Source organism: Scomber japonicus, chromosome 4 (genome assembly GCF_027409825.1).
Source record: "Scomber japonicus isolate fScoJap1 chromosome 4, fScoJap1.pri, whole genome shotgun sequence".
In the NCBI taxonomy this organism is placed as follows: domain Eukaryota; kingdom Metazoa; phylum Chordata; class Actinopteri; order Scombriformes; family Scombridae; genus Scomber; species Scomber japonicus.
In genome coordinates this window covers 29,348,893-29,367,445 of record NC_070581.1, presented here as the reverse complement: position 1 = coordinate 29,367,445, position 18,553 = coordinate 29,348,893, and the positions used below count along the sequence as shown (strand labels likewise).

Sequence of the window (18,553 nt, the reverse complement as noted above, 5' to 3'; positions counted from 1 at the left end):
CAAGAAATCCCTGTTGAAGCCTCTGCAGAGATGGGTCGTCAAGATTCTGACTATGTGTGGAAAAAGAACACCGACAACATCGAGGAGCAGTTCAACTTCATGGAGGAGCTCGGATCGTAAGTACATTTAACTCAATTTATGATAGACACCATTAACATTAACATTATGGATTTATTCTAATGTCTGGGTTACTTCCTGTATTTCTCAAGACCTTTGGTGAACTTTAACATCACTGGAAGTTTTTATATCTTGCTTCATTGATGTTAAAGGGAACTACAGTAGAACTTTGATATTCTAGGCCACGGCATGGTTATAGACTTCAACGTGTTGTTTGAGTAAGAGGACAGATTACTGCTTTGATTGGATTGGCGAGAGGAGGTCTACTTTACTTAAGTCTTAGACAACAAGACACTCTGGCTGTCAGATGGTTTGTCTGATCAGCTTAGCAGTTCATTCACAAAGAAATCAACCCTAACATCTTCAATTCAAAAAAATTCTAATTCAAATTTTCTGTGTAGTCTTTAAAGAAAATATAAAAATCGAATTAAGACATCTGCAGTCATTTGTTAGTGTGCACTCAGGTCTCTTTTGTTAGGTTGGCCTAGTCTTCTCTTGAGTATTGAGTGAGCGGCTGGAGAGCAGCACATCAGAGACCAACAGTAAATAAAGGTGTGAGGAAATGAGGGCTACCGGCGTGACGTCAGCATGTTGCAGGGACAACAAAGCGGATATGAGGCGAGAGGGTTGGGGGGATCCCACTGAGTGATATTAGCTGATCACCTTGGCGATGATTGGACTGTGAAGGAGGCGAGGCCCCCCCCTGGGTGCGACACATCCTTGTTATGTAAATAAAGAAAGGTCTCATATGTGGAGCAATTAGTTTGCAGTAATTATTGTTATTTCCCCAAACACTTACTGGGAGTTGAATGGAAAAATGGGTGTGGACATGTGATAGGTCAAGTTTACCTCTGAGGCACAAACACAAGATGAAGGTTTACTGGTATTGTCTGATTTTGCTGGACTGCTCTCACTTCTCACTGAGCTGTTTTACCTTCTCTCATACTGTCTAGCTTCTCTTATCGCAGTAAAAGGAAAGAAATCCAGGGGGGATGGAAATAAGCCTTTCCCCATCAGGCCTCATCAACAACACCCTAATGGTTTCCTGGTAATGATAATCAGCCTCCTTCAGCCTTAAGAGTAACCCTGAGAAAGTCCCAAAAAGGCAAAGAGCAATTTAGTTGTGGTCGGCTTTTTGAATTTAAAGCTCACAAATTTGCCCACTCAAGTTATTGTGTCAGTGATTTCTAATGGCCCTTTGTCTTGATGGTGATGATGATGATGATGGTGGTGACGATGAAGATGCTGCCTAGCGTTTGTGTTCAGAGCTTGACTGATGATTTCTCTTGAGGGCCACAATAAGCTTTGAGTAGGTCCGATGAGGAAAATGAGCCGTGGTTACCAGGGAGAAATCAGTAGAGCGATGTGAAGTGCTGTGATGATGCTGGCAACTGAGCAAGCATTAGGCGGTGTGTGTGTGTGTTTCTGTGTGTGTGTGTGTGTGTGTGTGTGTGTGTGTGTGTGTATGTGTGTGTGTGTGTGTGTGTGTGTGTGTGTGTGTGTATGTGTGTGTGTGTGTGTGTGTGCCCTCTAAATGTGTTTGCAAACAATCAAAAAGGGAAATACGACAGAAAGTAGTTCAAATCATTTCTTTTCAGCAGCTTTGAGTGTTCATTAGAGGTAATTCCTTCATCCTTCAATGTCAGTGCAATCAAGACAGAGGACAGACAGAGTTCAGAGCCTCCGTAACCACCACTGACCCCGATACCCATCTGTGACCCAACCTGTACCGTACTTAGGAGCTGGCTGTTCCCAAGGATCCCTGCCACACATGCTCAGTTTCTGGCTTTTGCACCTTGAGCCTGTTGCCTGCCACTGTTTCCATTGCGTCAGGGATAAAGAGCCTAATCCAGCTGGTAGAACAACTATTCCCAGACAGCGCTGAAGATAGCGTGGACTCAGGGCAGCACAGAGCAGAATAATAAGCCTTTTACATGAGAACAGCTAAGCCACGGAGATCTTCAGTGAACCTTAATTAAACCCCTTGATATGTCTATTTTTGCTGTGTCTTTATTTTAAGTCCAACACTGTCCAAGAAATTCGTAGAAATCAGGCAGTTTCTATCTATGTGAGAAGTAGCACATTTACTCAAATACTCTACTTAGGCTTCATTTTGAGTTACTTGTATTCTACTGAAGTATTTAGATTTTTGTATAACTTTATACTTCTATTTTTACTATATTCCAGTTGGGAAATATTGCACATAGTAGAATAAAGAATATAAATAGAGCAAAAGAAAGGTGAAAGGAAATAGTGAAATAAAACAACAATATTAGATTACATTTAAATTCTAAATATATCAGAATATTATTATAATAATGTTAAAATGGGATATAAAAAATGTAAATTAAATTGAAATTTCAGAGTGGACCTAATGTACCAAATGTGCTCAAAATCGAGTTTCAGCTCATCTCGAGAAGCACATCTGACTTATCAACAAATTTAAGAAATGAAAGCAAGCTGTAGTTGTGTCTGAGGCGTTGAGGTCGACATATTTTATTAGCAATGCCCCCTTTTCTAATAAGAGGGGATGCTCATTTCCTCTCGCAGTGGGAGGCTCGTTATCTCTTCCTGTGATGTTTCGAAGCAATCAGCGAAGGCATCATCGCACAACTCATCTTCAACGTGTTTGTGTGTGTGTTAATTAACAGGGGGGCGTTCTCCGAGGTCTACATGGTGAAGGAGAAGAAGACGGGAAAGATGTTTGCCATGAAGTGTGTGAAGAAGAAACAGAAGAGGGACCTCAATCTGGAGAATGAGATCACTGTGTTGAGAAGGTAAATCATATGAATTTTCATCAGCTTTCAACTTTCATTTCACATTCCCTCAGTGCTCAGACTAAGAAGGAATCCCATTGATCTGCTTTATGTTGAAAATGTGTGAATTAAAGCACCTTGTTGTTTCTTTAAACAGAATCAAACATGATAATGTGGTGGGAATGGAGGATTTCTATGAGAGTCGTACTCATTACTACCTCGTCATGCAGCTGTGAGTTTTACAGTTTTAAAATATTATTATTAAAACATCAAGTTGGAAAATTAAAATTGGATGAGATATTGATGAAGGTGTTCTCTCCTGATCAGAGTTTCAGGTGGCGAGCTCTTTGACCGTATTCTGGACCGGGGGGTTTACTCAGAGAAGGATGCCAGCAGGGTGATCCAACAGGTGCTGCAGGCTGTCAGCTATCTGCACGAAAACGGCATCGTGCACCGTGACCTCAAGGTACGAACCGGCAACCAACATCATAAAAACACAGATACTCACAATCAAAGGTTAAATGGTATAAAATATTATTACCCAAGTACATTTTTAGGATAAAATATATAAATCACATTATATTTAATTAGTTTTTAATTATCTAGTGCAGTATAATTCAGTTGCCTCTTGGTTAGAATAAAATGTTAAATTAATTAACTAGATAAAAAACTGCCATTAAAACACTAAACAGAGTTTAAATAGGCTGCTCTGCTTTTCAGAATTTTTTATTACTTTTAATGCCAAAAGAAATAGTTGACATTTGGGGGAAAGCACTTATTTGCTTGATAGATTGACACCACTGTCTGAATATGAAGCTACAGCCAGCAGCTGGTTAGCTTAGCTTAGCATAAAGACCGAAAACAATAGGAAACAGCTAGCCTGGCTCTGTCCAAAGGTCAAATCTGCCTAAACACATTGTATCCTGTATGTTTAATCTGCACAAAAGACAAACTGTGAAAACATTAAAGTATGTTTTTTATATTTCTTGGTTGGAAACAGTGACTTCTGGATTTTGTTCCTGGAAAGCCGGCTAATTGTTCACCCCTGTTTTTTTGTGCTGATCTAAGCTAAACAACTCCCTGCTGGCTGCGGCTTCACATTTAGCATATAAATATGAAAGTGGTATTGATCTTCTCATCTAACTCTTGCCAAGAAAGCAAATAAGCATATTTTCCATAATATCAAATAATACATTTAAGTTCAAATCTCATTCTTTATGAGACTGTAAATAAATAAATAAAATTCTTACAAGACGTTAACTTGTGAGAAAACCTGTGTGTGAACATCTGCTATCTGTTTGTCTCCGTGCAGCCAGAGAACATCCTGTACTACAGCCAGGATGAGGACTCTAAGATCATGATTAGTGACTTCGGCCTCTCTAAGATGGTAGACAACGGCGTCATGTCGACAGCCTGCGGCACTCCAGGATATGTCGGTAAGGAAACAGTAATGAATGATGAATGGATACTTACCGAGGCTCGTAGAAACATAAGACTCACGGGGTTGTAACTCAGCTAGACCATACAGATGATATGTGATATTCATACCCTTGTTTCTCTGAACACTAATTAGAATAATTACTGGCAGAGCTCTGACATATTTACCTCACTTTCAGCTCCTGAAGTGTTGGCACAGAAGCCCTACAGCAATACAGTGGACTGCTGGTCGATTGGAGTTATCACTTATATCCTGTGAGTACAAACTGTGGAGAATGTGTGCATACTAAATAGATATATAGAGCGGAAAGAGGTGTTCCAGCCAAAATTAGACACCTAACATTGTAAATCTGCTCCAGGTTTAACTGTATTAAGTGGCAGGATTCATCCATTTAAAGGCTACTGCAGGTCATGTATGTGTTTAGCATGACACAGTTACCTAAATACAGAATAATGATGCACTAAGTCATAGCACCATCTAGTGAGCATCTACTATACATGCAGATCTGCACACATGGAGACATGTTTCTTATTGTAGAACATTTTCTTACAGACTCTGTGGATACCCCCCTTTTTACGAAGAAAGTGAGACTCGACTCTTCTCCAAGATCATGAAGGCGCAGTACGAGTTCGACTCGCCCTTCTGGGATGACATTTCTGAATCTGGTAAACACGCTGTTCATTAGCGCAGACATATTGTGTAGCCCACAGCAGCTGCTTTTTTTTTTCTCCACGCAGAGCGCTGTCTTGGCTCTCTAACATGTGCATCATCTTTTTCATCTGCAGCTAAAGATTTCATCCGTAACATGATGCAGAAGAATCCTCACATGCGCTACTCTACCGATCAAGCTCTCCGACACCCCTGGTGAGTGTCAATCATCAGCCTCACATTATTGGAGCACTTTAATTATTACATTTGCATTTATTGTTCACACTGTTTTTATTTATTTTATTTTATTTTATTACCATCCATACTGTAGGTTACTGTAGATCTAATCCCAATTAGAAGTTGCCACTGTCTTAGAGAAATGAACAGTGAAACAATATTTACCATAGGTGTGCAGTACAGCGTCAGGTCACACAGACCAATACAGGATTAACCTCGACTGTGCCTAGAAATAAAACTGAGCTTGTGTTCTGTCGTCTGTTTTCCAGGATTATCGGAAAGACGGCCCGGAGCAACGACATCTATTTTTCCGTCAGCGTTCAGATCCAAAAGAACTTTGCTAAGTCCAAATGGAAGGTCAGTCCACATTGATTTCTTGGCTTTGAGGTGGTTAATCTCATTGAGGGCCGGCAGTTTATAGTAGATTAATCGGAAGGCAACCTAAATCCTTCCTGATTAAGGACAGTTTAATAGTTATTGTTTTGTAATCAAGGCCACTGAAGGCTGATGTAGAGCTTTTAAGGTCAAGAAAGCCAAAGTATACTTCAGTTTTCATCAGTAAAAATGATTTTATTGTGTGCTCAGATTTGATGTCTCTTAATGTCAGCCTTATCTGCTAAACATCATCATAAATTGAAGCTACGTGTAATCTTTGAGGCCCTCAGATCTGTTTTCCAACCTCTTGTCTATAATCACTCCACAGCAAGCCATCAATGCTGCCGTAGCCATCAACCACATGAAGAGGCTGCATCTCGCCCACTCAGAGCTGATCCTGAGGCAGACCAGCATCCCGGACATCAATGTGATCGACGTGTCCACACAGATCAATAACTGCAAACATCCCAACCAGGATAGGCTGGACCCCAAGGGGATGGAGATTAACGGGAATGTACAAGGGACACATTACATGTCCTTGCCCACGAGCCCTATTGAACTGAAGAGCCATTACCACCCACTGAAGAGTCACAGTCAGACCAGCGCCCCCCCTCACGCGCCCACTATGGCCGAGCAGGGCAAGCACGTGTACCACTCAGAGCCCGCCAACCTGAACGGGTGAGTGTCAGCTTAACCCCATTCGGCTTTTGAATTTTTAAATTTGTGATACAGCAGCAGGACTGACGAAATATTTCTCTTTTGCTTTCAGGTACGGTAAAACCAGAAACAACAACAAGCCTGTTCAGACTGGAGTTTGCTCCGTCATGTGAAGGCTGCATGAAGTTTACATGGGAAAAAGTATTTTACTTGGTAGGTTCAAAGAAAACATTTGCATATAATAATTATTTTTTTAAATACAGTATAGATCAAACTGTAATCGTATCTGAATCGTTTCTGCACAATTTTTATATATTTACAGAAGATTCAAGAAACAAGAAAGTATCCACATTTGAGAAACTGGAGTCATTTCTTTCTTTAAAAAAATTCCTCTAAATGATTATTTAAATAGTTGAGTGTTTGAAGTTTGGTGACCTCACATATTTCTCAGAGCAGATTCAACCAGAAAAGAGGTCCAATCAAGCCAGAATAATTCAAAGCTCCTGTGTTAGAGTACAGGATCATCAGTTATATACAATTTGACACTTTATGCAAATAGAAATTACTTATTTAAGCTTTATTTAATCAGATACTCTCATTGGGACTAATATGCCTTTTTCAAGAGAGACCCGAGAACAAAAAATGTGGAGAAAAAACAGCAGAATAAATACTGTTACTTGCTTGTTTCATAAGGGATTACTAGTATTTACAGCCTGCAGCAAAAGAAAACACAAACAAATCATCTCGTTCTTTCTGTGCCTGCTTTGTCTGATTCTTAGTACAGCTGGCAAATGTGTGTCTCACTCTGTGTGTGTGTGTGTTTCTGCCCTCTGCAGGTCAGTGTTGCTGTGCTGACTCAGCATGCAGCTGTTGTGTGTCAGCAGCTCCCCTACTGGTACTGAGGATGAGAAGTGGTTGATCCCGCCGACAGACCTAAACAGTCTGCGAGGGTCCACAGTCAGTTGGACAATTTCGTTTGGAAAGAGTGCCTATGAAGCTTCCCGACAACTACACTGAAGCACACAATCTCAATCACATACACATTCATTACACAAGACACACTTTAGGTCCCATGCACAGGGTAGACTTCAGTTAAACAGACAGTGTTCAAGGGAATGTCCCTAAATGAGGCATGATGGGATTACACGCTGCTGAGCTCCACTTGGATGTTCACCTCATTCATGGTGAAGTTGTCCCTGACCTCTGATGTCAGGAAAGGCTTTATATCACCATTCTTGATCAGGGAGAGTTCATTTTGAGCACTTAGTATAGATGCGTATAAAGATCGTTGTCACATGCCGTTCAAGAAAATACACAATGCAATAAAAATGATCGCGCTTCATCAACTGTTGATGTGTAAAATGTTATCCTTTAGCTAACCTGCATCTGTAAGTACAATAGATAATGGAAAAAACTTGCGGTCCTGCTTCAATTAAGCCATACTGATATTATTTATTCTGATAAAGTTGTTTCTTATTTTTATCATGTTCCTTATCCTAATCATTTTGTGTTGAGTTTTATTTTTTCTAATGTTTTTGCTTCATTTTTAAAAAAAGAAAAAAAAGCCATGATTTAAAAAAAAATATCTCTGTAACTGTGATATATTATGTATCATATAATATATTATGGTAAATTATATGATATATAACAATATATGTTCAAACTGACGAATCATTCAAACAGTGTAAACGCCACAAGTATCACCATAACTTGCCAATTTCGTGGCTCTCACATGCCATCAACCTGTTAGGATATGAAACGTCATTTATATTTACTGTAATAAATGTTTCTCCACTGAAATGGTTCATTCTGGGCAGTTTGCTTTTTGTCTCTCCAGCTGTATGTGTCTTTGTATTAATGCATTCAACAGATATTGATCTAGTCTGTGTATTACGCTGCTATCTCTGTATGTTCATAAATAAAGCTCATACAGAATCTGAACTCATTTTGTTGCTTCTTTTTTTGTCTTGACTTAGTTTCTCTCTCTTCTAGGAAAAATGACTCCAAAAAGACTCCACAAATTCCCATGAAAATATATAATTGAAAATACAGATTGGAGAAATGAAATTGTAATCAGCTGCAAAATTATATCAAGCTATTGACCATATAGACCAGACCAGTAATGAGCTCAAAAGAAGCACTGAGGATTGAGGAATTTATAGTTTCTTGTACAAAATGACGTGCATGTAACATTATAACATCCAAATATACACAAGTTAACAATCAATAAGAAACAGTGAGAGTAGATGATAAGAGGCACTAAGATTGTGCAAGAGCATAACAACATGTCTCGAGAGTCTTTCTGGGTAACCTTGTTTTGACTTTCACTGTGTATCTGTTTAGATGAATCCAAGCAAATGAATCCCAAGACTGCAGTAGTGGGAGTGATCCCTGAAGATTGAGGATCACATTTTCTGAATATTCTTTTGGTTATGGCAAGAAAAGTAAAGCCTAAAATTTCATATTGGCTCGGTCATAATCCAACTCTAAACTCTCCACTCTTCATTATTTACTCATATTTTATGCTTTTTTATGTGCAGTTAAAACAGGAGAAATGACTCATTATAACTGATTATGTGACATGACCGGTATCTAATTAAACTAACCTCTAAACCAATTACCAGCCTGTACTTCTTCGGTAGATTAGATGACACGTCAGCTCTTCAGCATCTTGACTTAGCCAGGATTACCTCAGTGCAGTGTATTTAGATCAGCTGGTTTCAACTGGAGTAAATGACTGTATATAAGCAGATTCAACAAATTCTAACTGGAGGTTTCTGCTTTTATCATAACAGATTAGTCTGGATTAGAAACTGGAAGTCCTCAACAATATTTTGAACTGTATATTGCCATAATTATATTTTTAGCATCATATTCAGTTTTTTCATGTCCTGCATTTTACTTTAAGGCGGTTTTGTCTTTAATCACCAGACTTTGCTAAGCAGGACACAATAGAAATAGCTCAATTTAAAATAATATGGTTAAAAAAGAGATTATGTGTATAGTGGTTCATCTTAAACCATAAATCACAGCAACAGCTAAAAACTGTGTCATTTCTTTTGATTTTTTGATACTATTTTCTGGAAGCATCATTTTAAAAAGCCTGTGTATACTTATCCTTTTCTCCTCTGACCTCCTGTTGAAGGAGTTTTTACATCTACAGACACCAAAAAGCCCTCCTTAATCCTCCTCTCCACTCCCATGCCCCCCCCTAAAACCACAACATGGTTGACTTGGTGAAGTCCAATATAGAGACAGACTCTTCATTCAAGCTGAGGAAGACAGAAATATAGGGCAAAGGTCTCCAAACAGTCTCAACCTTTTCCCAGCAGTGACAAACATAAATGCCCCAAATCCAAACTGAGTTGCTCAAAGAGGAACATTATTTACAGCATAATTATAGAGATATTGCTAGAAAAAACGTTTGTGGAAAGTCTGGGCTCTAAACACAAACCTAACTCACAAACACAGGGGAAAGGTTGTTGTTGAGTTTAGCCACATTTCATCACTGCTGAGCAAAAGTTCAAATGTTGGTCAATAAACCTCATGAAGAGTAATTTCACCACAAATTGTGTCCAAGAGTAGTGCTTTTTGTTTCTCTTCAGTATTTTGAAATTGTGTATTTTTTATTTTTTTGCATATTTTGCAATTATGGGTTGTTTTGCAATATGTGTGACTAAAGTAATGGACATTTTAAGGAGTAATGATAGTTTATAAAGTAGTTAAAAAATGATGATTTTTATATTTATAAGTTTTGCTTTTGCTGATTTGCATTTGCTAATTTTCTGACTTTCCATTGATTTCAAGGTGTTGGTGGTCACACTGGATTATTTGTTATGATGACAAGCATTTATCATCATAAACCTGGTGTGCAGATGTTGTACCAGCATGCAGATGTCTCATGACATTAGCCACTTGTCATTTTTACAGAGCGAGGATGACACATGTCTCTCTGTGACAAAGATCAGACACATTGCACAATTCACTTTGCTTGACTTCACTCCCTCCTCTCCTGCAGTGAGGAACGAGGTCAAAGGGCAGAGTTTTTTCAGGCAAAGACACACGCGCACACACACGTACACACAATAGGAACATTAACCCCTGTGATCTATTACTGCTTCATTGTCAGCTCCACGGTCAGACACACACACATGGGCCAGAGCAGCTCAGGACTGCATGATTAGGGGAATTCTCTTGAAACTTATCTTCTAATGAACCTTATCTCACAGTGTTCAATATGGGGGTTTCCATCTATAATCATACAGTTAGCCTGTCAGCCAATAAGTAGGACTGGCTTCACAAGCCTCACACACTGTGATTGGACACTAATCAGGCTCTCCTGATGAGGATCAATGTGTATGGTAACAAGCCACGCGACACGAACCAACCACTCATGTTGTTCAATGTTCAGTAACATGCAGCATATGAATGTTTTGCATGATTTATCCTCATTCTGCACTCACGTGATTGGAGGTCCTTTTGAGAAAATTAGACAACAATACTGTATTTACTGCATGACACACAAAGACCGTGTGTGATGTCACATACACATTTTCACCTACAGGGAATATTTGCTGCACTTCTTGTGCTAGACAGTCATGCCCTTTTACCCAAACAAGCCCTCATCTCCAAAAAAGCAACTGTAGGAGCCTCATGAATATGCATTTCATTGTCACTGTGGGCGGTGACCATCTCTTGTGTTTAAATTGCAGAATCAGCCCTTGTGTCTTTGCCTACGATTGCCTGACTGGGCCGAGTACTGACGAAACTCAGAACTTTTGAAAGTGAGTATTTGTGAATTGCATCAGTATTAACTGTATATAATGGAAAGATTGATTGCAGTTAAATAACACAAAATCTATCTGTCTGATAAAACATTAAATTTCTCCTTTATCCTTCAACAGACTCAAGCAACACAAAATGGAAACCATTGGTGAGATCATCCCATTTGCTAAGGAGATGCTGAACCAGAAGCCCAACCGGAGTATGCTGAAGATCTACATGCTTGGCTCCACTCTGGCCGTGCTTGGAGTGGTTGGTGGACTGCTGGAAACGGTTCTCCTGCCCTTTGTGGAGAATGACGATGCCGAGGACACACCAGTAGAGGTGGTGATGGTGGAGAAGAAGGAGAAGCAGGTGTTGAAGACGCAGACTACCGTGATTCGCTCTGATGCTGTGGAGGTGCTGGAGACAGTAGGGATGGAGGCGAAGGCCAAACAGCTGGTGAATAATGGGCAGAGGAGAGGCTCAGCCTACCGCGTACATGCCTCTTAAAGAAACCCTCATCTCCTGATGCAAAAGGACACTGAATTTACAACATTGATGACAATGATGGTAAATTAAATTGCAATGTTGAACTGGTCACTTTGTGTTCATTCTTTTATTTGCCAATTTTCCACTTTTGACTGGTGAGTAAAAGATAAGTAGATACAGTGAGAACTGCAGGTTCAGTGGCGTCTGGCTGCTGGGCAGCAGAAACTTTGTGGAAAGTGTGTATGGAAAGGAATGTTTGTGATTTAACTCATTTTGCACTCCAATAAACCTATTTTTCAACTAATAAGTGATTCAGGACATGATTTTACATTATAGCGCTTTTTGCATGGCGTAAGAAGCCGTTTGTTAAATAGATATCATGATTAGTAATAATTTGGATATTCAAGGACAAGTTCACTTACTCAAGTCTGTCTAAAAACATCAGTCAGGAGCCTAAATGAACATTTAAATAGGTTTTTCTTGCCATAATCATTTCTCTTTTCATTCCTCCTTCTGTACAAAAATGTATTTAAACCTCACATAAGCTTCACATAAACTTTTATACTAATTTTTGCAAAAACAATTTGGCCTCCATCACTTGCAGTGAAAGCACATTTGATCGCTGGTATATGGACATCACATGGACACCTGATTGTTGTCTTTAGGCAGACTGTCTTTAGGAGACTAAAAGCTCTGAACCTATCCTTTCAGAAAAAAATATAGATTCAAGCAACATGTGCTCCACTAGCTGCATGAAGGGTGATGCTGAAATGAATTCAACTACGTTAAACCATTAAAGGAACATTTGGTTAATTTTACATGTGACACATTAATCCTTAGCACACAACCACTCTTTCACCATTTAACTTACTGATGTGTGGAAAGGCAAATGCACATTACATGCAATGTTCATGTAATGGTTTTCCTCTCATTTAGCTCCATCACCTTCGCCAAGCCTTAATTCAATAAGCAGTAGATACAGTGTTGTTGTTTTTTTGTTTTTTTTTTACATTTTTTAAATATATTTTATTTATGAGTTTTGCTTTTCCACAACATGGAGGACAAGACAAATCAACACAATAGAATTGAACAAAATAAAATAAAACAAACAAACTGCCAGTTCACAGTAAAGATGCACATGCATGTCATACGGAGGGAGTTCTGATACCTTGGGGGGAAAAACTATTGCAGAATCATGTGGATCTTGCCCAGATGCTCTGCAGCCTCCTTCCCGATGGCAAGAGTGCAAAGAGGTGGTGGGTTAGGGTGGGAGGGGTGAGACGTTTTGGTGAAGGCCTTTCAGACCCATATAAATGGCCTCTATGGCGGGGAGAGAGACACCTGTGATCTTCTCTGCTGCACACACTGTTTTCTGCAGGGTTTTTTGGTCAACAGCTGTGAGTTTAGGCCAGACCAGAAAAGATCAAAATAATAATAATGATAGTAATAATTTTATTTATATAGCACCTTTTAAAAACAAAGTTCACAAAGTTACAAAATACAATACAAATCAAGACACACAACACAGAGAGCAGTAACAAGACTGACATTGACAAGATGAAGGTAGAGTTGAAAACAGTAAGGAGATGATGAAAATATAATATAAAAATATATAAATAAAATAATTTCCTCGGGCAGGTCACTCCAAAGCCTAGGGGCCTTGATGGCGAAAGCATGGTCCTGTCCAGATTTCAACCTCGACTTTGGAACAGCCAGAAAGACCCCACCCGGAGATCTAAGAGGCTCATATGTAGTCAACATATCTGATATGTAGCATGAAGCTGGACATAGACCTGCTTTAAAAGTGAGTCAGTAAAATCTTAAAATGAATTCTAAAATGAACAGGGAGCCAGTGGAGAAAAAACAGGATTGGGATGGCCGAGGGTTCCATCACCTGACTTTCACATATCACAGGTAGCAGAGACAGAGATATTGCAATATTGGCACGTTAAAAAATGTAACATCTATCTATCTATCTATCTATCTATCTATCTATCTATCTATCTATCTATCTATCTATCTATCTATCTATCTATCTATCTATCTATCTATCTATCTATCTAATGTAACCGATGTAATTCTATATACCACCACTAGATGGCGGTAGTAAATGCGCTGCCGGATATTCAGCCTTCTCCCGGATAACGGAAGTACGTCACACAGTCAAATCGTGTTTACTATCGGCGGCTAAATGATCGTCGGACGAATATCGCTAATGTCAGTATAAATCTGCATATCCAAACAAGCGAGAGCGCAAATAATTACGGATGGCGGATCCTGCTGTGGTATCGGGCAATTCGCTGAATCTAGGAGGGGTGAGAAAGCTGTTTTAATGCTCATCGTTATGCGACGGTTTCCTGCTAGCTTAGCTGTTAGCTCCGGAAGTCAGTGCAAGCTAGAGGAAGACTGAGAAAAACAGAAACACAGAAAAACAGAAAAACATTAAATAACCTGCTGTCCTTGGTTGCAGACTCAGCGTTTATTGAGTGTAAAGTTAGTGCACTGCTTTGTAAAATGCGTATTAATTAATATTTACCCTTTTTTGGTGTATATTACCTACTTTTATCCATCTGTTAATGACAATATTTAACAGTGAAGCTCAATTTGGGCACATTTTTTATACATACTCAATGATGCCTTTACCTGCTGATAATGTGATAAACAGCATGCAATATACAGTACCAGTCAAAAGTTTGGACACACCTTCCCATTCACATCAATGAGAAAGTGTGTCCAAACTTTTGACTGTTTTTTCTGTGTGTCTTTCCACCTGTTAATGTTTGTGTACATGTGTCTCATACCTCAAAGTCAAGTCTATCAAGTAAAGATGGTGAAACAGTGTTGAAATTTTAATATAGTTAGTTTATTTGATTGTTTAAAGGGCAAGGCAAGGAGAATGTATTAGTGTAGCATATTTCAACAACAAAGCAAAGTGCTTTACATAAAATATAAAATGCACCAGGACAGGATTTGAAAGCAACACATGGCAACATAAAAAGACATTTAAACATGGTTAAGGGGTTCAGTCAAGATTATCAGCTGATATTAGTCTATCACAGAAATATCCATACTGGCATATATGTTGTCAGATACGCACTGAATTTAAAAAAAAGTTATATCTGCAATATTTTATGTATGTTTGTTCTCAATTCAACTGTAATATGCATACATATTTTATTATTTATAGGAATTTACTGTATAATTATGAAATTCTCAGTTATCCCAGCACTGATATCATTTTATACAATAAAGTTTATAGTTTAACTGTAAAATATCACAGCCTCTATAACATATCTTTATCACAAGGGTTTGATGGACAACATTGGACGACATTGCATAAAATGTGTATATATATATTCTTATCGGCTGATACAACAATGTCGTAATTTTAAAAAAATCCTTAATATCTATATCAGCATCTGCCCCAAAAAATCCAGTATTGGCTGCCAGCTGGTAGTTAGTACCTTCAGCACTCTGTATCATTGTGTCTCTCTCCTGCTATATGAGCCAGTTTCCTTCATGAGGATCATTAATCAGTCCTCTGTTTTATGTGTGTTTCCACAGCGCTCCAGCAGTGGTAAAGCATCCACCAGCGCAGCGGAGAACTACCACCTGGCCCGACGCCGGACCCTGCAGGTGGTCGTGAGCGCCCTGCTGACAGAGTGCGGCTTCGACAGCGCAGAGAAGGCAGCGGTGGAAACGCTCACCGAGATGATGCAGAGCTGTAAGTATTTTAGTGTATCAAAATTAAAACCTGTCACAAGCTTTATTCAACAAAGCTCACTTCATCAGATTTGTTACTGTGGTATATTTTAAAGCACTGGAGAAAAGTAGTGTCACATGTTTTAATTTGAATGTAATTGTATTAAAGCTGAATCTGATCTGCTCCGTGCTGTGTGTAAGTTCTCCAAATTAGAAAATATTTTTTATGTATGCCAAAGACTTCATGGACCAAAATAATTGCTTATATCTTCCTTTGCTCTTTAATGTACTGATGGTTGCAGATCTGTATGATTCATGTCAGTAGAAGGAGTTTATAGACATAGTTGGATCCTTGTCAACGTCATTCAGCATCATTTTTCCTGCTGTGCAACATTTATTTCTTTTCCCTTATTTTTATCTTAACCCTCCTGTCGCCTTCCTTCCTCTCTCCCTTCTCCCTCCCTCCCTCCTTACTCCTTTCCTTCCATCCTCTTTTCCTCCCTCCTTACTGCATTCCTTCCTTCTTTCCTTCCATCATCCTTTCCTCCCTCCTTACTGCATTCCTTCCTTCTTTCCTTCCTTCCTTCCTCCCTCCCTCCTTCCTCCCTCCCTTCCTCCCTCTTTTCCTTACTCCTTTCCTTCCCGCCTTCCTTCCTTACTCCTTTCCTTCCATCCTCCTTTCCTCTCTCCTTACTTCTCTCCTTCCTTCCTCCCTCCCTCCTTACTCCTTTCCTTCCGTCTTCCTCCCTCTTTACTCCTTTCTTTCCCTCCTTCCTTCCTCCCTCCTTACTCCTTTCCTTCCTTCCTTGACCTGAAGACAACAGGAGGGTTAAGTTTGCAGCCTCTTTTCACAGTTCTAAATCTTTATATTGACCTGCTTGCTGCTTTAGCTGCAGGTTAGCGGTTCCTACAAACTGATATTTTTTACACATATATGAATTATATTTGCAAATTGCTCATAAACAGAGACTCGTGTTTTGTCACTGTTTTTCAGATATAACTGAAATAGGCCGCAGTGCCAAAGCTTATTGTGAACACACAGCCAGAAGTGTCCCAACCCTGTCGGACACAGTGGTCACACTCATTGAAATGGGTAAGCTCCTGGAAGACACAGACATATCAATCATACGTAGCTACGGTAATGTAATAAAGCTGACTGTAATTGAATCTGTTTGTGTGTCTGCAGGTTTCAATGTCGACACTCTGCCCGTCTACGCCAAGAGATCGCAGAGGATGGTTATAACTGCCCGTAAGTACTCGCTCTGCTCTCCATTGTTGGCATGGATTATGAAGTTGATGATGATAGGGATCGTTTTTTTAACATTGATTTAAGTATGATTAAAAATTGCCTTTCAGCTCCAGTCACGAACCCGCCTGTGACTCCCAGAGCACTGTCAGCCGGACTCAAACGCACACACCCGGCTCACATCCCCAGCCACTTCCCAGAGTTCCCCGACCCTCACACCTACATCAAAACACCCGTGAGTCATTGTCTTTATAAAAGGCCTCCCAAACAAAAAACGATTTCCCTTTTTAGTTGTGATATTAAAGCATGTTTTCCATTCTGCAGACGTTCAGAGAGCCGGTGTCAGACTACCAGGTGGTGAGAGAGAAAGCAGCGACTCAGAGGAGAGACGTGGAGCGAGCACTCACACGCTTCATGGCCAAGACCGGAGAGACGCAGAGCCTCTTCAAAGACGACATCACCGCCTTCCCATGTGAGTGACTCTGCAAAAAGCTCACCTGTGTTTCAAAGATTAGTTGTAAAATATATATAAAGCGACTTAGAACATGCTGTGTTTGCACGACTCCTAATCCCTGCGACGGTGTTGTCAGTGATCGCAGCGCGGCCGACCACCATCCCGTATCTCAGCGCCCTCCTGCCCTCAGAGCTGGAACTGCAGACTCTGGAAGAAACGGACTCCTCTGAGCAGGACGAGCAGACAGACAACGAGAACACAGCAGGAAATAACATCGCTGTAAGTCAAGATGTCTTCATTTAAAGATGGCTGTCTGAGTTTATGATCATCTGATGTTATTACTGTGTGAAATCTGAAAGGTTAATCCAGTTTAATTACCACAATAGCAGCATATTGGAGGAGTCTTTGTTTTAGTACATAGCCTCAATTTTTAGGAGTAGTGGGGTAAATATTTAAAGAGTCTTATTTGCCTATTTAAATAAATGTGCTTCTCTTACAGTGTTTAAGAGTTAAGTTTGCAGTGCTTAAACCCAATTTTCATGTCTCTTTTTAAATTATTGATTGAGACTTGGTTGAATTTAAAGGAATAGTTGGACATTTTGAAGATTCCCTTTTCAAGCGTTAGATGAACAGAACAACATCACTCTCATATCTGTCTGTTAAGTACGTAGTTGGAGGCAGGAGAAGTTAGTTTAGCTTAGCATAAAGACTGAAAACGGGGTGAACTGGCTCTGTTCAAACACAACTTTATGTTACATCATGTTTGTTTAATCTTTGCACAGAGAGCTACGTGCTGTAAAAGTTTCTTTAGTCAGGAGCAGTGACTTCCTGGAGTCTTGACGGCACTAGGAGAGACTACATGAAGTCACTACAGCCAGCTGAGAAATAGTCCAGCACATAACTCCCCATTTAACCCCCCCAGAAATTACCGTATTTAATGTTTGTTTCTGTGTTGATTGAACAACTCAGATCTAACTCAAAATGTCTATTAAATGATTCCTTTTAAATGTGATGCATGACTGTGGTAGAGTAGAGCGTCTTTTACAATGATAGCTAACATCTTTTGTTTCTGGTTTCCCTCTCGTTCAGGATGATCCAGGAGCTGACAAAGAGAACTCCATACTTCCTCCCAGCGGCGTCGTTCCCTCCACAAAAGCCAGCGAGGACAACGTGATCGACAACCCGTACCTCCGGCCGGTCAAGAAACCCAAAGTGAGGAGGAAGAAATGAGCCGGGGACCCCTCCTGAACCAACAGACTCACATTTTGCCACAGTGGTTGGTGCTTTTGAGCAGTCCAGTCAGCTATTTCCTCCACACACACAGAGAGATAGAGGAGGGGGGGGGGGCCTGGTGCTGAAGCCCGCTGTGTGTGAGGCGGGACCGGCGGCAGGTTTATCCTCCGCGCTGGAACCAGCACTGCTGTTCAATTTGGCATACTGACGGACTTCTACTGAAGATAATAACTTCTTTTTTTTCTTGTCATTTTTTGTCAGCAAGCACTCACTTTGTTTAAAATGTGTGTGACGTCATTTTGTAAGTAACATCTTTAGTGTAAAATACAAACCACACAGGAATCTCGTCATTTTGTGAATAAAGAAAAATAAGTTTCTTTTTTAATGTATGTACGTATGAGACGTTTCTTAACAGTTTAGTATCTGCTGTTGTTTTA

The 18,553-nt window shown here is 39.8% G+C and overlaps 3 protein-coding genes across 3 annotated transcripts; all 3 read left to right on the top strand.

The window, feature by feature from the left end:
- Positions 1 to 7,156, top strand: camk1gb (calcium/calmodulin-dependent protein kinase IGb). The gene is made up of 12 exons (XM_053317464.1): positions 1 to 116; positions 2,769 to 2,894; positions 3,031 to 3,105; positions 3,201 to 3,339; positions 4,186 to 4,309; positions 4,490 to 4,565; positions 4,864 to 4,976; positions 5,097 to 5,175; positions 5,466 to 5,553; positions 5,900 to 6,249; positions 6,341 to 6,441; positions 7,065 to 7,156. Exons 1-11 carry the CDS (start codon positions 31 to 33, stop codon positions 6,399 to 6,401), a joined length of 1,317 nt encoding a protein of 438 aa, XP_053173439.1. The 5' UTR covers positions 1 to 30; the 3' UTR covers positions 6,402 to 6,441; positions 7,065 to 7,156.
- A 3,963-nt stretch (positions 7,157 to 11,119) lies between these two features.
- On the top strand, positions 11,120 to 11,782 carry g0s2 (G0/G1 switch 2). The gene has a single exon (XM_053317878.1). It carries the CDS (start codon positions 11,149 to 11,151, stop codon positions 11,500 to 11,502), a length of 354 nt encoding a protein of 117 aa, XP_053173853.1. The 5' UTR covers positions 11,120 to 11,148; the 3' UTR covers positions 11,503 to 11,782.
- A 1,863-nt stretch (positions 11,783 to 13,645) lies between these two features.
- Positions 13,646 to 18,501, top strand: taf8 (TAF8 RNA polymerase II, TATA box binding protein (TBP)-associated factor). Its single transcript, XM_053317646.1, has 8 exons — positions 13,646 to 13,796; positions 15,046 to 15,205; positions 16,178 to 16,276; positions 16,370 to 16,432; positions 16,540 to 16,664; positions 16,754 to 16,901; positions 17,020 to 17,162; positions 17,973 to 18,501. Exons 1-8 carry the CDS (start codon positions 13,749 to 13,751, stop codon positions 18,111 to 18,113), a joined length of 927 nt encoding a protein of 308 aa, XP_053173621.1. The 5' UTR covers positions 13,646 to 13,748; the 3' UTR covers positions 18,114 to 18,501.
- Positions 18,502 to 18,553: the final 52 nt, after the last annotated feature.

What these genes read in the sequence shown, in the direction of transcription:
- camk1gb (XM_053317464.1), top strand. Translation starts at nt 31, where the DNA reads ATGGGTCGTCAAGATTCTGACTATGTGTGGAAAAAGAACACCGACAAC. An exon ending in TCGTGCACCGTGACCTCAAG is followed by an intron (nt 3,340 to 4,185) that starts GTACGAACCGGC and finishes GTCTCCGTGCAG; the next exon opens with CCAGAGAACATCCTGTACTA. An exon ending in GGAGTTATCACTTATATCCT is followed by an intron (nt 4,566 to 4,863) that starts GTGAGTACAAAC and finishes ATTTTCTTACAG; the next exon opens with ACTCTGTGGATACCCCCCTT.
- g0s2 (XM_053317878.1), top strand. Translation starts at nt 11,149, where the DNA reads ATGGAAACCATTGGTGAGATCATCCCATTTGCTAAGGAGATGCTGAAC.
- taf8 (XM_053317646.1), top strand. Translation starts at nt 13,749, where the DNA reads ATGGCGGATCCTGCTGTGGTATCGGGCAATTCGCTGAATCTAGGAGGG. An exon ending in ATTCGCTGAATCTAGGAGGG is followed by an intron (nt 13,797 to 15,045) that starts GTGAGAAAGCTG and finishes GTGTTTCCACAG; the next exon opens with CGCTCCAGCAGTGGTAAAGC. An exon ending in CACCGAGATGATGCAGAGCT is followed by an intron (nt 15,206 to 16,177) that starts GTAAGTATTTTA and finishes ACTGTTTTTCAG; the next exon opens with ATATAACTGAAATAGGCCGC.